This window comes from Asparagus officinalis, chromosome 5 (assembly GCF_001876935.1).
Source record: "Asparagus officinalis chromosome 5, Aspof.V1, whole genome shotgun sequence".
Classification (NCBI taxonomy): Eukaryota; Viridiplantae; Streptophyta; class Magnoliopsida; order Asparagales; family Asparagaceae; genus Asparagus; species Asparagus officinalis.
The window spans coordinates 74,090,587-74,111,287 of NC_033798.1; the positions used below are offsets into that span (position 1 = coordinate 74,090,587).

The 20,701-nt window shown below is 37.3% G+C and overlaps 1 protein-coding gene across 1 annotated transcript; it reads left to right on the plus strand.

Moving 5' to 3' along the window:
• Positions 15,705-17,308, plus strand: LOC109843911 (phosphoserine aminotransferase 2, chloroplastic-like). Its single transcript, XM_020412885.1, has 2 exons — positions 15,705-16,553; positions 16,911-17,308. The coding sequence occupies exon 1, from the start codon at positions 15,967-15,969 to the stop codon at positions 16,534-16,536; it is 570 nt and encodes a 189-aa protein (XP_020268474.1). The 5' UTR covers positions 15,705-15,966; the 3' UTR covers positions 16,537-16,553; positions 16,911-17,308.

The following is a 20,701-nucleotide window of genomic DNA, read 5'->3' on the forward strand; positions in this document are numbered from 1 at the left end:
GGATAACTTGAAGTGACCAACAATGTGGGAGCTCACCGATTTTATTTTCTCTACGTTAAACCTTTCAATCACCTTTTCAACATACTTTTGTTGGTATAGAAATAGCATTCTCTCTTACCTATCTCGATAAATTTCTATCCTAAGGATCTTCTTAGCTTCACCCAAATCCTTCATGTCGTACTCTTTGCTCAATAAAGCTTCCAAACTTTGAATCTCCTACTTACTTCTCGTCGCGATTTATTTGTCATCCACATACAACAACAAATATATGAATGCTCCTCACTATATTGACTGAAGTAAATACAACTATCGTACTCAGATTGAGTGTATCATGTTGCTAGCATAAATGAGTCAAACCATTTGTATCATTGCCTTGGATATTATTTCGATGCGTAAAGTGACTTCTTGAGAATGCACATGTGGTTCTCTTTTCCTTCCTCTAGAAATCCTTCTAGCTACTTCATATAAATAACATCCTCAAGCTCTTCATGTGAAATTATTATTTTCAAATCAGTTGTTCCTACTCCACGTTATGCTCTAATAGCGTCTTTAACAACATCTAAATTGATGTATTCTTGACCATCAAATAGTCAATCCACTCCTTCTGAGTGTACCCATTCTCCATGAGACATGCCTTGTACTACTTATTGTCCTTTTTTCTATATACCCACTTGCATCCTATACCTCGCTTCTCCTCTTGTAGTGTGACTAGTTCCCACATCTGAATCTTTAGAAGTGATTCATTCTCCTCTGTCATGGTAATCATTCACTTGTTCTTATCCTCGCTATGGAGTGCTTCCTTATAAGTGCTTGGATTGTCGCTCTCCGTAACCAAAGCAAACACAACCTGATTATCTTTGAAATCATACTTGACTAGTTCCTTATGAGTCCTCCTCTATCATCCATGTGTCATAGGATACCCATGCTAGGGTTGAGCCACCTACAAGTGGTTTTAATATTTATTTAGACTGTATACACATCTGCGATGATAAGCGTGTGACAATTATAAGGTTTACATGTGAATAATGAATCGATCCAAAGATAGTTTCATTATTTGACATGAGTTATTGTCAATGTTTGATCATTGCAACAAGGTATCACTTACAAGTTAATATTACTGTCCAAAGACTTGATATTAATGTTGTGCCGGTATCTTGGATGGGGATTGTCATTATTTGAATTTTATTGATTATGGTTATTGATGTGAGCATTCTTTTGTTTTATTTTAGCTAATGCATCTGCTGCAATAATTTCTGCTAACATCAACTCAATTCCCATGCTAAATGGGACAAACTTCAAGGTTTGGAAAGAGAACATATTAATTGTTCTTGGCTGCATGGATCTTGACTATGCATTAAGAACTGAACAACCCTAACCTCTCAATGCGGATAGCACTCCTGAACAAAGAAGGAGCATGAGAAGTTTTTGGTATTTAAATAAGTCATGGGGTTATATGTGCAGATACCAGGTTGTAATTGTGATTTATTGAGGGGCTAAATTACAAAAGTACAACATCTATAAATAAGGGGTTATGGTCCCTAACCTAGGGTTACATTCTCTAATTCTCTACACCCCCATCTAGCTAGAGAAATTCGGTTTTAGAGAAACCCTAAGGTTAGAAGATCATCAAAAACCCAAATCAAGATTTCATCCATGGATTCAGGTATAAGCTTCCGCTCTGTTGATTATTTGTTAATCTCTTTGAATTAATCATGGCTATATGGTTTTAGATATCAAGTTTTATGATGTAGATCTAACAAGTGGTATCAGAGCCACCTTGATTAATTCTTAGGGATTTAAGTTTTATTGGGTTTTTTGATCTTAAATCTCTGGTTAAAGATTCAATTTTGTTCTCGGATGAACAGTAATGGTCGGTGAACAGTTGTGAATTTTTTTCGGGCATTCCCTTATGAACAGCAAAGTATTTTTTTCGGAATATGAACAGTAACTTTTTGGAATTTTTTTGGATTTTTTGTGATTTTTTTCTTCAATTTTTTCCAATTCTGGATCTGTTTTGAAAATAAAAATCAAAGATTTTTGGGTTTGTCGGCGGCGGTTTCAATTTGAAACCCTAAGGGTTCACGGTGAAAATTAAGGAGATGGTTACCTCAAACGAACCTCGCGTTTGTTCAATTTTAACCGAGCTTCGCGCTCAACGAACCTCGCGTTCGTTCTAAGGTGAACCTCGCGTTCAACTCAGGTGAGCGTCAAGCTCAATTTTAACGAACCTCGCGTTCGTTCTAAGGTGAACCTCGCGTTCAACTCAGGTGAGCGTCAAGCTCAATTTTAACGAACCTCGCGTTCGTTCTAAGGTGAACCTCGCGTTCAACTCAGGTGAGCGTCAAGCTCAATTTTAACGAACCTCGCGTTCGTTCTAAGGTGAACCTCGCGTTCAACTCAGGTGAGCGTCAAGCTCAATTTTAACGAACCTCGCGTTCGTTCTAAGGTGAACCTCGCGTTCAACTCAGGTGAGCGTCAAGCTCAATTTTAACGAACCTCGCGTTCGTTCTAAGGTGAACCTCGCGTTCAACTCAGGTGAGCGTCAAGCTCAATTTTAACGAACCTCGCGTTCGTTCTAAGGTGAACCTCGCGTTCAACTCAGGTGAGCGTCAAGCTCAATTTTAACGAACCTCGCGTTCGTTCTAAGGTGAACCTCGCGTTCAACTCAGGTGAGCGTCAAGCTCAATTTTAACGAACCTCGCGTTCGTTCTAAGGTGAACATCGCGTTCAGCCCTAATTAAGCTGTGAGACCCCAATTAAGTTTTTGGAAATTCAGTTGATTTAAATTAAAACTTTTTAATTTAAATCTAATTTGGTTTTTAATCAATTATTTAATTCAAATATTATGACACTAAGGTATTAAGGTTGTCTCTCACTCCAATTGATTAATTGAAACAAGAAGTTGCCAAAGTAACCTCTCTTGTGTAGATTGTTCATGAGGAATGTGAGATGTTTGTGTGTATGCTTTCGTGTAAATATTTAATCGGCCCAAAGGAAGGTTAATATTTATTTAGACTGTATACACATCTGCGATGATAAGCGTGTGACAATTATAAGGTTTACATGTGAATAATGAATCGATCCAAAGATAGTTTCATTATTTGACATGAGTTATTGTCAATGTTTGATCATTGCAACAAGGTATCACTTACAAGTTAATATTACTGTCCAAAGACTTGATATTAATGTTGTGCCGGTATCTTGGATGGGGATTGTCATTATTTGAATTTTATTGATTATGGTTATTGATGTGAGCATTTTTGTTTTATTTCAGCTAATGCATCTGCTGCAACAATTTCTGCTAACATCAACTCAATTCCCATGCTAAATGGGACAAACTTCAAGGTTTGGAAAGAGAACATATTAATTGTTCTTGGCTGCATGGATCTTGACTATGCATTAAGAACTGAACAACCCCAACCTCTCAATGCGGATAGCACTCCTGATGCAAAGAAGGAGCATGAGAAGTGGGAGCGTTCAAATCGCATGAGTCTTATGATCATTAAGCGCGGCGTTCCGGAAGCCTTCAGGGGCATAGAATCCGAAGGGATTACTAAGGCTAAAGATTTCCTTGCCGAAATTGAGAAGCGTTTTGCGAAAAACGATAAGGTAGAAACAAGCACGCTTTTAGCTCGCTTGATTTCAATGAAGTATAAGGGCAAAGGAAATATCAGGGAGTACATTATGGAAATGTCTCATATTGCTTCAAAGCTTAAGGCACTTAAACTCGATCTTTGTGACGAGTTATTAGTGCATCTGGTTTTGTTGTCTCTTCCTGCACAGTTTAACCAATTTAAGGTCAGTTATAACTGTCAAAAGGAGAAATGGACTCTAAATGAGCTCATTTCATACTGTGTGCAAGAAGAAGACAGGTTGAAGCAAGATAAGACAGAAAGTGCTCATTTGGCCTATGCCTCTAAGGATAAGGGCAAGAAAAGGAAGAATGATAAGGAAGCTGCTAATGGTCCAGTTGAGAAGAAACAACATAAGGATAATCAGGGTTGTTTCTTCTGTAAGAAGCCTGGACATGTAAAGAAGGACTGTACAAAATATCACGCCTGGCGTGATAATAAGGGTACGTTCCTTACTTTGGTCTGTTCTGAGGTTAATTTAGCTTCAGTACCTAGAAACACTTGGTGGTTAGACTCTGGTGCTACTACTCACATAAGTGTTTCTATGCAGGGTTGCATGAGCTACCGAAAGCCAAGTGATGTTGAAAGACACATCTTTGTGGGCGACGGACAATCGGTAGATGTGGAAGCAATTGGGCACTTTAGGTTGTTGTTAGGAACTGGTTATTATTTGGATTTAAAAGATACTTTTGTAGTACCGTCTTTTAGACGGAATTTGGTTTTTGTTTCTGTATTGGACAAATCAGGTTATTCTTGTTCATTTGGAAACAGTCAATTCAGTTTATCTTTTAATTCAAATGTTGTGGGAACCGGTTACTTAAGTACTTATGACAACCTATATTTGCTTGATACAATTGCTTCTTACAATGAATCCTTGCATGTGGAATCACGTGGTACTAAGCGTAAATTAAATAAGGAAAATTCGGCGACATTATGGCATAAGCGCTTAGGTCATATCTCAAAAGGTAGAGTTGAGCGTCTTGTGTCTGATGGCATTTTGGATTCCCTTGATTTTTCGGACTTCGACGTATGTGTTGAATGTATCAAGGGAAAACAGACCAAAGTGATGAGATTAGGTGCCAACAGTTCTTCGGATGTCTTAGAATTGATACATACGGATATTTGTGGGCCATTCCCTAAGGAATCCTGGAATGGTCAATAATATTTTATATCATTCATAGACGATTACTCACGTTATAGGCACCTATATCTTATTCATGAAAAATCTGAGTCTCTGGACATGTTCAAAGCCTATAAAGCTGAAGTTGAGAATCAACTCAACAGAAGAATTAAAACCGTCAGATCTGATCGTGGTGGTGAGTACTACGGTAGATATGATGGTTCAGGTGAACAACGTCCAGGACCATTTGCTAGATACCTAGAGGAATGCGGTATCGTCCCACAGTACACCATGCCGGGTTCACCCAGCATGAATGGTGTAGCTGAAAGACGAAATAGGACTCTTAAGGATATGGTAAGAAGTATGATTGCTCATTCTTCTTTACCACAGTCACTCTGGGGAGAAGCACTTAAGACAGCATCTTACATTCTGAATAGAGTACCAAGTAAAGCAGTTGCTAAAACACCTTATGAGCTTTGGACTGGTCGAAAGCCCAGTTTAAAGCATTTACATATTTGGGGATGTCCAGCTGAGGCAAGGCCTTATAGGCCAAATGAAAAGAAATTGGACTCCAAAACAGTTAGCAGCTACTTTATTGGATACTCTGAACGCTCTAGGGGCTATAAGTTTTATGATCCCACTATAAGGAATATTTTTGAGACGGGAACAGCAATATTCTTTGAGGATGTTGAGTTTGGGGAGAGACATAAGGTTAGAGACATTAGTTTTGAGGAGGAATTGGCTTCAGATCCAATCCATACAGTTACTTTTGACAATATTCAGGCTCCTATACCTGTTGTTGCTCAAGAAGTAAATCCGGAACCTCAAGATGATAATGTTGAACAACTCCCGGTTCCAGAAGAACAAACTCAACAACCTCAAGAACCAGTGCCATTAAGGAGATCCACGAGAGAAAGGAGAAATGCTATTCCGGATGATTATATTGTATTTCTCCAAGAACATGAGGAAAGTAGTGGAATGTTAGAAGATGATCCAATCAACTTCTCTCAGGCCATGAAAAGTTCTAACTCTCAACAGTGGATTGATGCCATGAATGAAGAGTACAAGTCTATGCAAGACAATAAGGTTTGGGAACTTGTCCCATTACCAGAAGGTGCAAAACCAATTGGTTGTAAATGGATTTTTAAAACCAAGCGGGATGCAAATGGTAATGTGGAGAGGTATAAGGCACGTCTTGTGGCTAAAGGCTATACTCAAAAGGAAGGCATTGATTATACAGAGACTTTCTCTCCGGTTTCATCGAAAGACTCTTTCAGAATAATCATGGCACTTGTTGCTCATTATGATCTTGAGTTACATCAGATGGATGTTAAGACTGCATTTCTCAATGGAGACATTGATGAGATGATCTATATGGTGCAACCAGAAAACTTTGTGTCGGGAGACCCAAAGAATATGGTCTGCAAATTAAGGAAATCCATCTATGGACTCAAGCAAGCTCCTCGTCAATGGTATCATAAGTTTCAACAAATAGTTATCTCGTTCGGTTTTGAGATGAACATTGTTGATGACTGTGTATATCACAAGTTCAGTGGGAGTAAGTATATTTTTCTGGTTCTGTATGTGGATGACATCTTGCTTGCCACTAATGATATAGGCATGTTGCACGAAACCAAGAGATTTCTATCAAAGAATTTTGAGATGAAAGATCTTGGGGACGCCTCTTTTATATTAGGGATCCAGATACATCGAGATCGCTCTCGGGGTATTCTTGGATTATCACAAAAGAGCTATATCGATAAGGTACTTAAAAGGTTTGGCATGCAAGATTGCAGACCAGGTGACACCCCTGTTGCTAAAGGAGACAAGTTTAGTCTCAATCAGTGCCCTAAAGGTAACCTTGAAATTCAGGAAATGCAGAAGATTCCTTATGCTTCGGCTGTAGGAAGTCTAATGTATGCTCAGGTATGTACGCGTCCGGATATTGCGTACATTGTTGGGATGTTAGGCAGATACTTAAGCAACCCTGGTATGGATCATTGGATAGCAGTCAAAAGGGTTATGAGGTATCTTCAGAAAACAAAAGATTACATGCTCACATACAGAAAATCAGAGAAATTAGAGGTCATTGGGTATTCGGACTCTGATTTTGCTGGATGCCAAGATAGCAGGAAGTCTACATCAGGCTACATTTATATGTTAGCAGGAGGAGCTATATCATGGAAAAGTGTCAAACAAACACTAGTAGCTTCCTCCACTATGGCAGCAGAATTTGTAGCTTGCTATGAGGCATCCAATCAGGGAATATGGCTGCGAAATTTTGTCACGGGACTGCGCATTTTGGAAAATGTTGAAAGACCACTAAGGCTATATTGTGACAATAAATCTGCAGTAATGTATTCCAATAACAACAGGAGCTCAACTAAGTCAAAACATATTGACATTAAGTTCCTGGTTGTGAAAGAAAGGGTACAGAGTGGACAGATATCCATAGAGCACATTGGGACAAACTCCATGATAGCTGATCCTCTTACTAAGGGATTGCCACCTAAGGTCTTTCATGAGCATACTGCTCATATGGGTGTGGTATTATTTGAGGATATTATGTTTTAGTGGGAGTTTGTATTTGTGGTGCTTTATGTTTGGTTGTATTGTCTGATCAGAATAAAGTATTCAGTTAAGACACTCTGTTACATTATGTTTGGTTTTGACCTCACTAAGGAGGACCAGTTGAAAATAGACATGTACTGATCACATTGCATGTAATTTTCATGCTTCACATCCATGATTAATCTATGTCATTTGATTGTATTGATATATGTGACCATTGATGGGTCGAGTCACGATAAATGTGACGAAGGCCGCTTTGATCCTATATTGATATAGTCAATGGACGAGATTATTTGGAAATACCATTTCGGTGATAGCAATTTTTGAGCTCATAAGGTTATACACAATTTAAGGAATCATATGGTGCCCAAGTGGGAGATTGTTGGATTTAATCTAATAAATCTATTTGTGGGCACATATGATTAATCAATGTGTATTGCTATCTTTCAGGATAACCCACTAAAGTGATCAATTAAGTTGGGTTAATTTGGTATTTAAATAAGTCATGGGGTTATATGTGCAGATACCAGGTTGTAATTGTGATTTATTAAGGGGCTAAATTACAAAAGTACAACATCTATAAATAAGGGGTTATGGTCCCTAACCTAGGGTTACATTCTCTAATTCTCTACACCCCCATCTAGCTAGAGAAATTCGGTTTTAGAGAAACCCTAAGGTTAGAAGATCATCAAAAACCCAAATCAAGATTTCATCCATGGATTCAGGTATAAGCTTCCGCTCTTTTGATTATTTGTTAATCTCTTTGAATTAATCATGGCTATATGGTTTTAGATCTCAAGTTTTATGATGTAGATCTAACACCACCTCCTCACCAATCTGCAACTAGCTACTCATCCACACCTACATCCCCCTCCTGAGTTGTATCTGTCACATCTGTATCTTTAATCTGTTGTGAGACTATAATCTCAATCTGCACTAAATGCATTTTTACCTATTCATCGCTTATCTTTTGTGGTTCTCATCCATCATCACCTAACATGCTCTCCTCACTAAAAGTGACATCTCTGTCAACAAAAGTGGTCTTGCTTTCTGGATCCCATAACTTGAATTCTTTGATGTCCTTTTGGAACTAGATGAAGTATCATATACTTTACTCCTATCCACCAGAGCGCATGCAACGTATCCAAACACTCTCAAGAAATCATGACCGGCTCTCCCATCGAAACATATTATGGGATCTAAAGATTGATCATGGTTGATGGTGAATGACTGACCAAATAGCACGCATGATTAACCGCTTTTGCCCGAAAGCCCTCCGTTAGGCCTGACTGTAATCTCATGCTTTTGGCTCTCTCTATTAGTGTCTAATTCATGTGCTTCATTACCCACATTTTGTTATGATCGCTCTAATATTGTCAACTGATGTTGTATGCCTTGTTAAATGCAGAACTACTTGAACTCCTTCGAGGTGTATTCACCTCCATTATTTGTCCTCAAATATTTGATCTGCCACCCCGTCTCTTTCTCAACCTCTACTTTCCACTCCTTAAACTTTTGGAATACCTGAGACGTATGAGTTAGAATATAAATCCATACCTTCTGTGAAAGTCATAAATAAATGTGACGAGATACTCAGCACTGCCTTTGGACCTTGTTGATGAGGCCTCCGTACGTTATATAGTCCAATAAGCCTTGTGTATTGTGCGCTGATATAGTGAAGCTCACGTTGTATTGCTTACCCCTCATGCAACACATTTGTAGAATTGTAGCTTGCACACCTTTCAACAACTTCTTTGCATGTAGCACCTGAACACCTATTTCACTCGTATGCCTTAGAAGCATATGCCAAAGCTTTAAGATATCCTCCACCTAGTTCTCTGTAGTCCTGACCAAAGCACCACCGGTCACTATGCTCTTGATCAACTTGTACAAGTTCGCCCTTTTCTTGTCTTTGAGATAAACTAATGCACCCTTCATCACCTTTACTATTGTACTTTTACCCACGCGAACTTGCATCCTACACTCTCGAGTACTCCTAGAGAAATTAGGTTTTTCTTCAACTCTAAATGTGTTGCATGTTCGCTAGATTCTGTACCATCCCATCGTAATCTTCATATTAATATTACCGACACCAACCATCTTGCAAGTTGAGTTGTTCCATGTAATAATTGTTTTTTTTTTTGGTCAATGAAAATTTTGTATTCATTAAAACCAATTGTAGAGTTTATGTACATCACTTTTCTCAATTGAGATATCTATTTACATTATAAAATCAAGAAAAAAAACCGAAACCTGAAACACACTGTCCCTATACTGAAATCAGCCAGTCTTTGAGATCAGGAGAGCTAGAATTGTTTAGGGAAATAGTTAACAGCTCCACCTTGATTTCTTTGATCAGAGCTTCTGGAGTTCTACACTTCAGCTTGAAAATTCTCTCATTTCTTTCTTTCCAAATACAATAGATTGAGGTGGACAAAGCCATTCTTTTGAATCTTTTTTTGAAACCCCTCCCCTTCAATCTGTTGCAATACCAGTTGATAAGCAAATTCCAATCACAAGTTCTCCAATTGAAATTAAGCCAGCTTGTAATCCCATTCCAGACTTCTTGAGAGAAAGAACAGGAGAAGAAAAGGTGATTCCTATTTTCCAAACTGGTACCTGAACATAAGCTGCAGCAATTTGATGGAATAATACCTCTGCTTTGAAGTTTGTCTTGAGTAAGAAGCTTGTTTTGAATTGCCAACCAGAACACAAAATTGTGTTTGGGATAATTCCAGTTCTCCCATACTGTTTCATACCAGAGAACTTTAGTAGAAACCGGAGATAGGGCATTATACAAGCCTGAAATATGAATTTTAGAGTTCATGTTACAGGAGCTGATCACTCTCTTCAAATTATCAATTCCTCCACAAGCTGTGATGGCTTTATTTCTGGTTTTAAGTATCTGTCTCCATAGCCAGGAATCATTCCTCTTGCTTTCAACATTCCACACATCTCCATTTTTAATATAGTTACCATGCACCCATTTAATCCACATAGACTCTTTGTTTTCGTGAATAGACCATAGGGTTTTCAGAACTGCAGCCATGTTCCAAGTAATTGCAGAAAATATTCCTAAACCACCAAATGTTTTATCAGTGCAAACTTTGTCCCAAGAAACCAAAGGAGGCCTAAGCACTTGATCTGTTCTACCCCACAGAAAGTTTCTACAAAGCTCATCAATTCTTTTCAACACCTTGACTGGTAAGACATAGCATGAAGTCCAGAATACTTGAGTGCCTAGAATAACACTCTTAATAATTTGCAATCTTCCCGCATAAGAAAGCTTTCTGTGATTCCACCAGTTTTGGAATTGATTTGAAATTTTATTGAGAAGAGGGGAACAATCAATATAAGAAAGTCTTTTGCATATGAGTGGAACTCCTAAGTATCTTATGGGCAAGGTACCTTCAGGAAACCCCAAGTAATTCAGAATAGAGGCTTTAACAGACTCATCCACCCCCCCAAAATAGATTGAACATTTGCTTTGATTTGCTTCAAGACCAGAGATGACACTGAAATTTGAATGAAGCAGCTTCATATGAGCCAGCAGATATGATATGTGCAGGCGGCGACCATTGTCAGTGCCTCATGAAGTGATGAGCCACTTCTTACGAGAGCATTTATGAATAGTGTGCAGTTGAATGTTGAAATTAAGTATTCATATGTCAGAGCAAGAATTCCTTCCCGGTAAATGGCCGATAACACCATCGGCAATCTTTCTCATTCTCCTGCATCTAAAACTACACTGGCATGATCCTTTTATGATTCTTTGTTGTTCAGCGATCTCCCCTTTCTTTCTACCATCGTTATAGTTGTATATTTGTTCTTTATACTGCGCTGTCCTTACATGTTATTAGAAATAATAAATAGAAAAGGTATATTATATATATATATATATATATATATATATATATATATATATATATATCATATATATATATATATATATATATATATATATATATATATATATATATATATATATATATACTTATGACAATTAAGGGTAAATACGGGCTAATACTGATGAACTTTTAGTGTTTTTTATAAATCCCCATGAAACTTTCAAAATCATCACTAACGCCTCAATAATTTTTGCAGAAAACGCCATGAGGTTTTTTAGATAAGTTATACTATACCGCCCATAACTTTCAAAATACCTTTTTCATTTGTTTTTTGGTTGTTATAAGTTCATGAGGGTTTTATGCAATCAAAACGTTATTTGGTATTTAGTACGACTTAGACAGTTACGGGTGTGTATGGCAATATTGTTTTTTTTTTTTTTTTTTTTTGGGGGGGGGGGGGGGGGGGGGGGGGGAGGGGGGGGGGGGGGAGGGTTGGGGTTTGTGTAATTTTTCCTAAGAATTAATTTTAACATCAACGGCAAATAATTACATCTATATCTATATTACTATAAAAATAGGATTGGGATGTTAAAACTATAAATATAACCTCTTATTAATTATGCACATCCTCACCTTCCTAAATAATTCTAATTATCAATAATATAATAATTATTAATCATTTAAAATAAAATAATTTATAAAATAAGTATACACAATTATTAGTAGTCACCAATTAAATTATTATTATTATTATTATTTATAAATTATAATAGAATAATTAAAATAATAGTATAAATAGAATAATATATTACTAAATACTATTAAGAATTGTACTAGAGTTCAACGAGCAATAAAATAAATAGAATAAATTTTGAATTGTATAAGTAGTGTAATTATTGTAATAATATCACATAATTATGAATTACACTATTTATTTAGTATTATGTTATTAAATAAATAAAATAAATAATTTGATAATATTTTTAGAGTATTTTCTTAAATATTATTGCATGATACTGAATAATCTATACTGATGATTAAAAACTAATTAAATAATTTAATATTAATAATAATACTATTAACTATTAATGATAGTATAATAAAAAATTATAAAAAATTATAGTACTAAATTATTTAAGAGCATAATTCAAAAAATTAAATTAGATAAATATTTTATAGTATACAGACAATATAATTATTTTAATAGTATTTTTTAAACTAGGAATTATAATATTATATAAGGTAAATTACAATAAATCCCCATAAACTTTCAGTATTTTGTAGTAAATGGATCATATGAACTTTTGAAATCAAACTAAACCCCTAATAACTTTTGTAGAAATCCCCCAATAACTTTTAGATAAATTACATCAAACCCCTAGTAATTTTCAAAATATCTTTTATGCCATTTTTTGGTTCTAATTTATAGGGGTTATATTTAAAATTCAAAAAGTTATTAAGGGTCTTTTTTAAAATAGAAAAGTCATTAGGGGTTTAGTGTAATTTTAAAAGTTCATATGGGCTGAAAATTCATAAGGGTTTAGTGTAATCGATCCTATTAAATAATTATAATGAGAAGTAACTATTGTAATATGTTACATGTATCAAGTGTAACTATCTAGGTAACATCAGGAAAAAAACCAACAAGATTAACACAGCTTAGTTAATTTAAAGTTAAGTTAACAACTTTTAAGTTGGAGGGGCATATTTCAAAGAACATATAGAATTGACAATTTTATTTATTGACCATAAAAAGTTAACATTGGGCGATTATTCTAAGAAAAACATTCAATTACAATAACTATACAATAATAATTAACACATATTTTTTTCGACCACTTTTATTATACAATTTTATTTGCTAACACATAGTTTTATTATTCAATACAGAACTTAAAAACTCAAAACATGCGTGTTCACGTGCTTTGCACGGGCATTATACTAGTTAATATAAACAAATAAATTCTCCGTTTCATGGACATTTAACCAACAAGCAAACTTTAGACCCTGTTTGGATTGAGGGTAATGGGGGTGAGGGGAAGGGAGGGTAACTTTTAACCTTATTTGGGAAGTAAATATAGCAAGTTAATAGGGGTGAGGAGAGGTGAAAGGAGGTGAGAAAATACCATGATTTCTTCCCTCCCAATTTGGGTGTAATGGGGGTGAAGGTAAAGAGGGGGAATACAACAAATGTAGAGAGACATATTTACCCCTAGCTAAGATCAAAATCCAACGGTTAAAATTTGCTCACAGAAACCCCACAGTATAAACTCTCGTTGCAAGCGCCTTCGTCATTTCTTCTTCCTCCGCGTCTCATCTCGCCTCCGCGTCTTGTCTCGCCTCAATCTCTCGCCTAGTTTGAGTAAGGGTTTTGTTTTTTTAAGGTAAGATTTTCTCTCCTGTTACTGAACCTGCAGGACTTGGCCTTGGATAACTCAACGAAATTGAAGAAATGAGTGAAAGCGGTTGAAGCTTTTGTTCTTCCTCCCTTCTTTGTAGGGGTCTTATGTCAACTGTGGAGAGAATATGAGTATAAATAGCTACTTTGTGGAAAAAAAGTTTTATTTTATTTCTCCGTAATGCTTCATTGGAATATTTTTCACGGGGATGTTGGTTAATGAGGTTGATGCTGGATAGTATTAATAAATGCATTTTGTTTTTTAGTTTTTGTTGATGAATTTACCTTGTATCATCCAAACTGAGCTTATTTGATGGAGCAATAAAATTTGTAAAAGACCGTTCAAAATTGAGGATTTTTGCAGCTTGAATGACAAGTGTTATAGTAGTTTTGTGTTCTAGTAGTTTTGTGTTCATGTAGGTATTTGAGTTTCATCATTTAGTTGGTCGTTGCTCTGCTAACTGGGTATATTTGCAAAAGAAGAGCGAAAATAAGCTTTGTATTGTTTTGTAGTCTCATCGATGAATATATTGGTTATTATTTTTCATTCCAACTATACTCCAAATTTTTTTCATATTTATCTGATTTGTGTTGATTGTGGATATACAATGTGGAAAGAGATGATGACAGTAATAATATATAGCAATAGATACATATTTGATATTTAATTTCTAACAACAATATAACTTAATAATATGTGAGGGTATTTATGTCAATTTATATGCATTCCCTTCCCTTCCCGTTATTACATTTTCCAAACGGGGTGAAATAACTTCCCATTGATTCACCTTACTTGTTTCCCAAACAAGTTTTAGAAAATTCCTTCCCTTCCCTTATTAACTTAACTTCCTTCCCCTAACTTCCCTTCACCCACTCCAAATTAACTTAACTTCCTTCCCCTAACTTCCCTTCACCCACTCCAAATCCAAACAAGCCCTTAGTTTTGGGCTTGTTTGGATTGAGGAGAATAAGGGTGAAGGGAAGTTAGGGGAACCATTCACATCCATTCATCTTGTTTGGGAACATTTAGGAGGTAAAATTTGTTACCTCCCAAATTGGGGTGTAACCAAGGGGAAGGAAACTCACTTCCCTTCCCTTCTATTCTCTCACCTAGTTTCCCTTTTAGTTTTTCTTAACTTCCCTTCACCCCCTACAAATCCAAACAGACCCTTAACTTCCCTTCACCCCCTACAAATCCAAACATGCCCTTCACCCCTACAAATCCAAACAGCCTCTTGGGAAAAAAAGGCATTAAAACGAAAAATTGCAAAACCCATTACTGTCATTTCCTCCCCCGCTCAGATCCACCCAGCTTTCGTCTCAGATCCACTCCAACCTTCCCCGCTTCCCTTATATACACGCAGTCACACGCCCACCAAACCGCGTCGCCCAATCTACGCCACACAAACTCTCCGATCTCTCTGCTTCCTCTCTCTCTCTCTCTCTCCAACAACAAATGCGCCCGCCGCCGCACGCCGCAGCCGCCCGCCTGCCTCCCACCAAACTCCCTTCCTTCCTCCAAACAAAAACCCCTAGCCCGCGCTCCGCCCTCCAGAACCCTAGCCTCCCGCTACCAAACCCAAGATCCTCCACCTCACATCTCTCTTGCCAGCCGCCCCACCAATTCTCCCCCTCCGCCGCCGCCGCCGCGCTCCGCCAGCCTACGCCGGCCCGTCTTCACGTTTTATTTTTATTTTATTTTGGTTTTATTTATTTTTTTTTTTTTTTTAGTTGATTTATTTTATTTTTTTATTTTTTTTTTTTTTTTTTTTTTTTTTTTTTTTTTTTTTTTTTTTTTTGTTTTTTATTTCGTTTGTTTTTTTTTTTTTTTTTTTTTTTTTTTTTTTTTTGTTTTTTTTTTTTTTTTTTTTCGCCGCGGGCCCCGCCACCCTCCCTGAATCCGTCCTCCTCAGGCCGCAATCGAGCTCTTCGAACTTCACGCTCCTCCGGCATGTGCCATCATGGAGTATGTCCGCACCGCGGCAAAGAGTTCTGACTCGCGTCAATCAAGAAGGCCGAGGTGCGGACGCTCCGCCTCCTCCTCTCCGTCCCGCGACGGCTACTTCCGCGCTCTTCCCTCAGGCGCGCCACCACGCCCAGTTCGCCGCGCGTGCCCCCTGCCAGAACCTCTGCTCTTCGCGCGCTCGCCCCCGCCGATTTGCATCGGTCACCGGTCCCTGGGGCGACAAGGCCTACAAAGAGGCCGGTAAGTTTTGCAACCCTAACCTGATCTGGACCGGGAAATCGAGCAAGTATACGTCCATTCCGTCTTTTGACGCCCTTGAGCAAAACCCTGATGCCAGTTATCTTCATATTTGCGCTAATGAGACGATTCACGGGGTTGAGTTTAAGGACTACCCGACGCCCAAGAATAAAGATTCGATCTTGGTCGCCGACATGTCTTCCAACTTTTGTTCCAAGCCTGTTGATGTTTCCAAGTTTGGTATCATCTATGCTGGGGCTCAGAAGAATGTGGGGCCGTCGGGGGTTACTATTGTGATTGTGAGGAAAGATCTTATTGGAAAAGCTCAGCCTATTACGCCGGTGATGCTTGATTACAAGATACACGATGAGAGCAACTCGCTTTATAATACGCCGCCGTGCTTTGCGATTTATATGTGTGGGCTTGTGTTTGAGGACTTGTTGGCTCAGGGGGGGTTGAAGGAGGTCGAGAAGAAGAATCAGGAGAAGGCTGGGATTTTGTATAATGCTATTGATGGGAGTGGAGGTTTTTATGTTTGCCCGGTGGAGAAATCGGTGAGGTCTCTGATGAATGTGCCGTTTACATTGAAGAGGTCTGAGCTTGAGAAGAAGTTCATTGAGGAGGCAGCGAAGGAGGGGATGGTTCAGCTTAAGGGCCATAGGTCTGTTGGGGGAGTTCGTGCTTCAATTTATAATGCAATGCCTTTGGCTGGAGTGCAGAAGCTCGTTGATTTCATGAAGGATTTCCAAGCTAGGAACCCCTGATTTTGAGGCAACGAAAGGTTTGGAGTAATTTAAGATAATTTGATTTGAATGTTGGTAGTAGATTAGTTTTTGTTATGAGGCGATTTCTATATTTGGATATTATTTGTTTGTTAGTTGTTAGTTAGAGTTGAATATGATTTCGGTCACTATTGGGCAAGTTTTATTATCATGTTATGGGATAATAATTGGTGATTGGTAATCGTATCATGTTTCGGTCACAATTGGGCTAGTTTTATTATGATGTCCTGGCTATTCTGCTTTATGAAATTCTTTGCCTATAACATTTTTCTTTTTTTTAACGTTTTACTCGACAAATTGTGATCTAAACTGTTCCATGCCGCTTAATATTTTTTTTAATGGAGTTCTCTTTTCAGTTGAGAAGCGGATGAATATCTGAACAAGGGGTCAACTGATACGTAAGTCCTAAGTAAGAATACACAGACACACACACACACGTCTCCCCATCTCCTTATTCCTCAATAAATATGAAGAACACAGAGTAATCAGAAGTCTGGCATATGCTAAATTGACACCAGAGGTCGTTATTTATGCTCAACTGTTACATGTATTTAAATTATTGAGTGTAGAATTGTTTTCTGTATGTAGAATTGTTGTCTGTATGTGTTTTCATGCGATCATGCAAGCAAATTGAAGTTGGGTTCAGTCCAAAGGTGTAGATAGAAATGCAAATCTTATTATCTGTACAAGAAACCATGGGATCCTTGGAGATGTTAGTCATTTGAATAAAAGTACTACTGGAAAATTATATGAATGTTAGTCATTTGATGACATTTGTTTGTTGTGCTTGTGTACTTTGATTAGGATCAAAATTTGGAACTAGTTGGTCATAAAATGACTCGTATCTAGCTGATTAGTGCAAGCTAGGGCAGTAAAATGCATGAATAGGTGCTGAAGGTTCCACCAAAATAGCTTGCTCACTTTTTAGTTTGTATTAATCAGTGTTGTTGAACTAATAATTAGCGTTCTTAATCGTGCAACATTTTGGAGGTGTTTGATCTCTAATATCCCTGTAGACTAAATTGGTTTCTACATTTTTGAACAGTTACTGGAGGGTCAAATCCATGTATTTCATTTTTCTCCAAATACTATCAACAGACGACCTTTCTCCAAATGGAGTTCAATTGATGTCAGTTTTTAATTATATGGCTCGATTACAAAGTTAACAAATAGATGGTCAGTAACTATTCTATATGAACCTACCTGGATGTAACAAACTATGGTCTTATCAGAATCTTCATTTTCACGAGCAGCCTATCGAAAGTTAAAAAAGGATACAAATCTTTCCATACTATGTCTTTTGCAGTAGGAGTGATTTGTTACTAAATTAAGGTGCAAGATTTGTATGAATCTACCTCCCTTCCTACGGTCCTAGCAAACCAAGCCTAAGGTGCAAGAATTATATGAATAATGAGATTACATATAGGCATGTAAGAAATACTGAACTTTAAGCCTGGATAGTTTGATTCATGTTGTCAACAGATGTGAAGTAAAAGGGCCCTTGGATGTTGCCACTTTCGAATTTTGACAATATGCAATGAAGTGTGCATAATATGACGCAAAGTTTATCATATTGAGATTCTGTAGACGCATTACTTGGCACTTCTTGAGGTGAAAAGGCAGTAGGCAAAAACCTCTTAAGGTTTATTTTTCTTATCGTAAATTGTTTTATTTATAAACTGATGTTGAGAGGGTGATGCTATGTTCCAGGATCTGCACAAACAATATTGCTTTGGAAATTCTAGGAATTTGAATCTAAAACCAAACCTTATATTGGAGCCCTGGTACATGCTACATTGATACATTTGTCAGGGACACTGTTTTAAAAAACCTTCGCCTAGTCCGCTTAGGCGTACGCCTAGGCCTAGACGGTACCTAGGCCGCCTAACTAGCGCCTAGCGCCTAGGCGGTATTTAGGCTGCCCATCTAGATTTTACGAGCGTTTAGGGGAGCATTGTCTGCTTACGTGGATTGCACCATGTAGACCTTGATTGTGATTTTATGTGTCGTAGCCTACACATCCTCCACACTCCATTAACCTCCAAATATGAACATCCCCACTACCTCCTCCGACCTTCAGCAAAACCTCATCGATCACCACTTAAATGAAGAAAGAAAAAAAACGTCCAGAAACCGCTGAGGCGCCCGCCTAGACGACTAAGCGCTGGGCGCCAAGTCCGACGCCTAGAAGCGCCCAGCGTTTAATGTAACATTGGTCAGGGAGTATGTCCGCTAATGTGGAAAGTTCTCTACTCTACAGAGATGTAGATTTTTTTATGGGTAATTTTAATATCTATTTTGCTTTGTGATACGTGCTCCACCATATTTTGTTGCCTTGGTCGATTATATTAAACTAAGGGGGTGTTATTCGTTGCGGATTGTTAATTTGGACTCGCACAATTATCCATAAATCCGATTTTCTTGGATTAGGATTTGGAATAGGAATTCTTAGTTAGAGCCCCGGATTCTTGGTTTGGGTTTTAAACTTCGAGTAAAATTCTTGAACTTTTGGTTTGGATTCTTGAACTTCCACTTTGGATTTGTGAACTTTTGCTTTGGAATTGTGGACTGATTGTCGGATTCTCATACTATAGTTTAAATTCATGAATTATTTAAACTTACCATTTTAAATTAGATTATTATGTTAAATAATAATTTTTAGCAAATGATAAACATTAATTTGAAAAATCACCCTCATTTTGACTAGCGAATAACAACAACAAAACCAAACACCTCATTTAATTTGTTTAAATAGCTTAAACAATGCCACATAAAAGAAGATAACTAGTGTTGAAGCACGTAAATGAAAATAACCAATGTTCAAGTACATAAAAGAAAATAACCAGTGTTCAACCATATAAAAACTATATTAAATTACTTTCTTAAGAGCTATATTCCTTGAGAGATATGTATCCCATCATTCCACATGCTTTCTGCCATAGAATTACGCCATGTTCCTGCTGCTGTGCGTTGTGTTTGCTGACTTTGTAGTACATCCTCCTCATCAGAATCAGCACGAGGAGAAGTAATATTACGTGGTGGCTCACAAGGAAGGTCAGAAGTATCAAAATCATCTCGTGAGCCCTCAAAACTCAAAAAGTTATGTAAACCCACACATGCAAGTACCATTTTCTTTTAAGTCTCATATGAAAATCCAGGAGGTTGACTTTTAAAAATAGTGAAGCGTGACTTAAAGACACCAAATATACGCATGATGCAATTCCTAGGAGACGAATGTCGATGGTTAAATAGCTCATGTTTATTTCGTGGTTGTTGATGAGTATTGCCAAACTCTTGGATGTGGTACCTCGTAGGTCGATATGGAGCTAAGAACTGAAGCCTACTGGGATAGTCACAATCCACAAGATAGAATTTGTCTGTAATAATATATAAACATAAACTATTAAGCAAAAGTTATTATGAAGTTGAAAAATAAATACATATCTTACTGTTTGGAAGTGGAAGTCCATTTGGTCTGCTCATTACATCCTTTACTACTCTATCATCATTTACAGATCCTTCCCATCCCGCTAAAACGTAGATGAACCTCAGATCAAATGTGCATGCTGTCAAAATATTTTGGGGGAGAGTACCATGACGATTACGGTAAGGGGTTACATCACCAAATACCATGCATGGAATATGAGTCTCATCAATCTCATCGATACAGTCCTGAAAGTATAGTTATACACTAGTTGTTTAATTATTATTACAACTATATATAACTCAGAATATAATATTAGAATATTTATTACTTCAAAATATGGCCAAAATCGAGGGTACGATTTAACTCTATCTGGTGGTTTAGCGGGAGGAGATGCCATCACGGAAGGGGATAACTCTGTTTGAGAACTTTCAATGCCTTATTGAAGCAAGTACTTATTGCGAACCAAGATATATTCCTTATAAATTTGAAAATTTTAATTTCCTATTAACTCCAATATATTGTACGTCCACCATGGCGTTTTTGCCGTTTCCGTTTTTTTTTTCAAAAAAAACAATGAAACGTGTTTGGCAACCAGGGTATTTTTTTGACTTGACCATTTACAAAATCCAAAAATTAAACACTTTTCTCAAAACACTAAAAAGGTGTTTTGAGATTTTGTTTTTTTCATCTAAGCCGCCGCCGCTCGCTTGCCCGCCGCCG

What these genes read in the sequence shown, in the direction of transcription:
- LOC109843911 (XM_020412885.1), top strand. Translation starts at nt 15,967, where the DNA reads ATGTCTTCCAACTTTTGTTCCAAGCCTGTTGATGTTTCCAAGTTTGGT.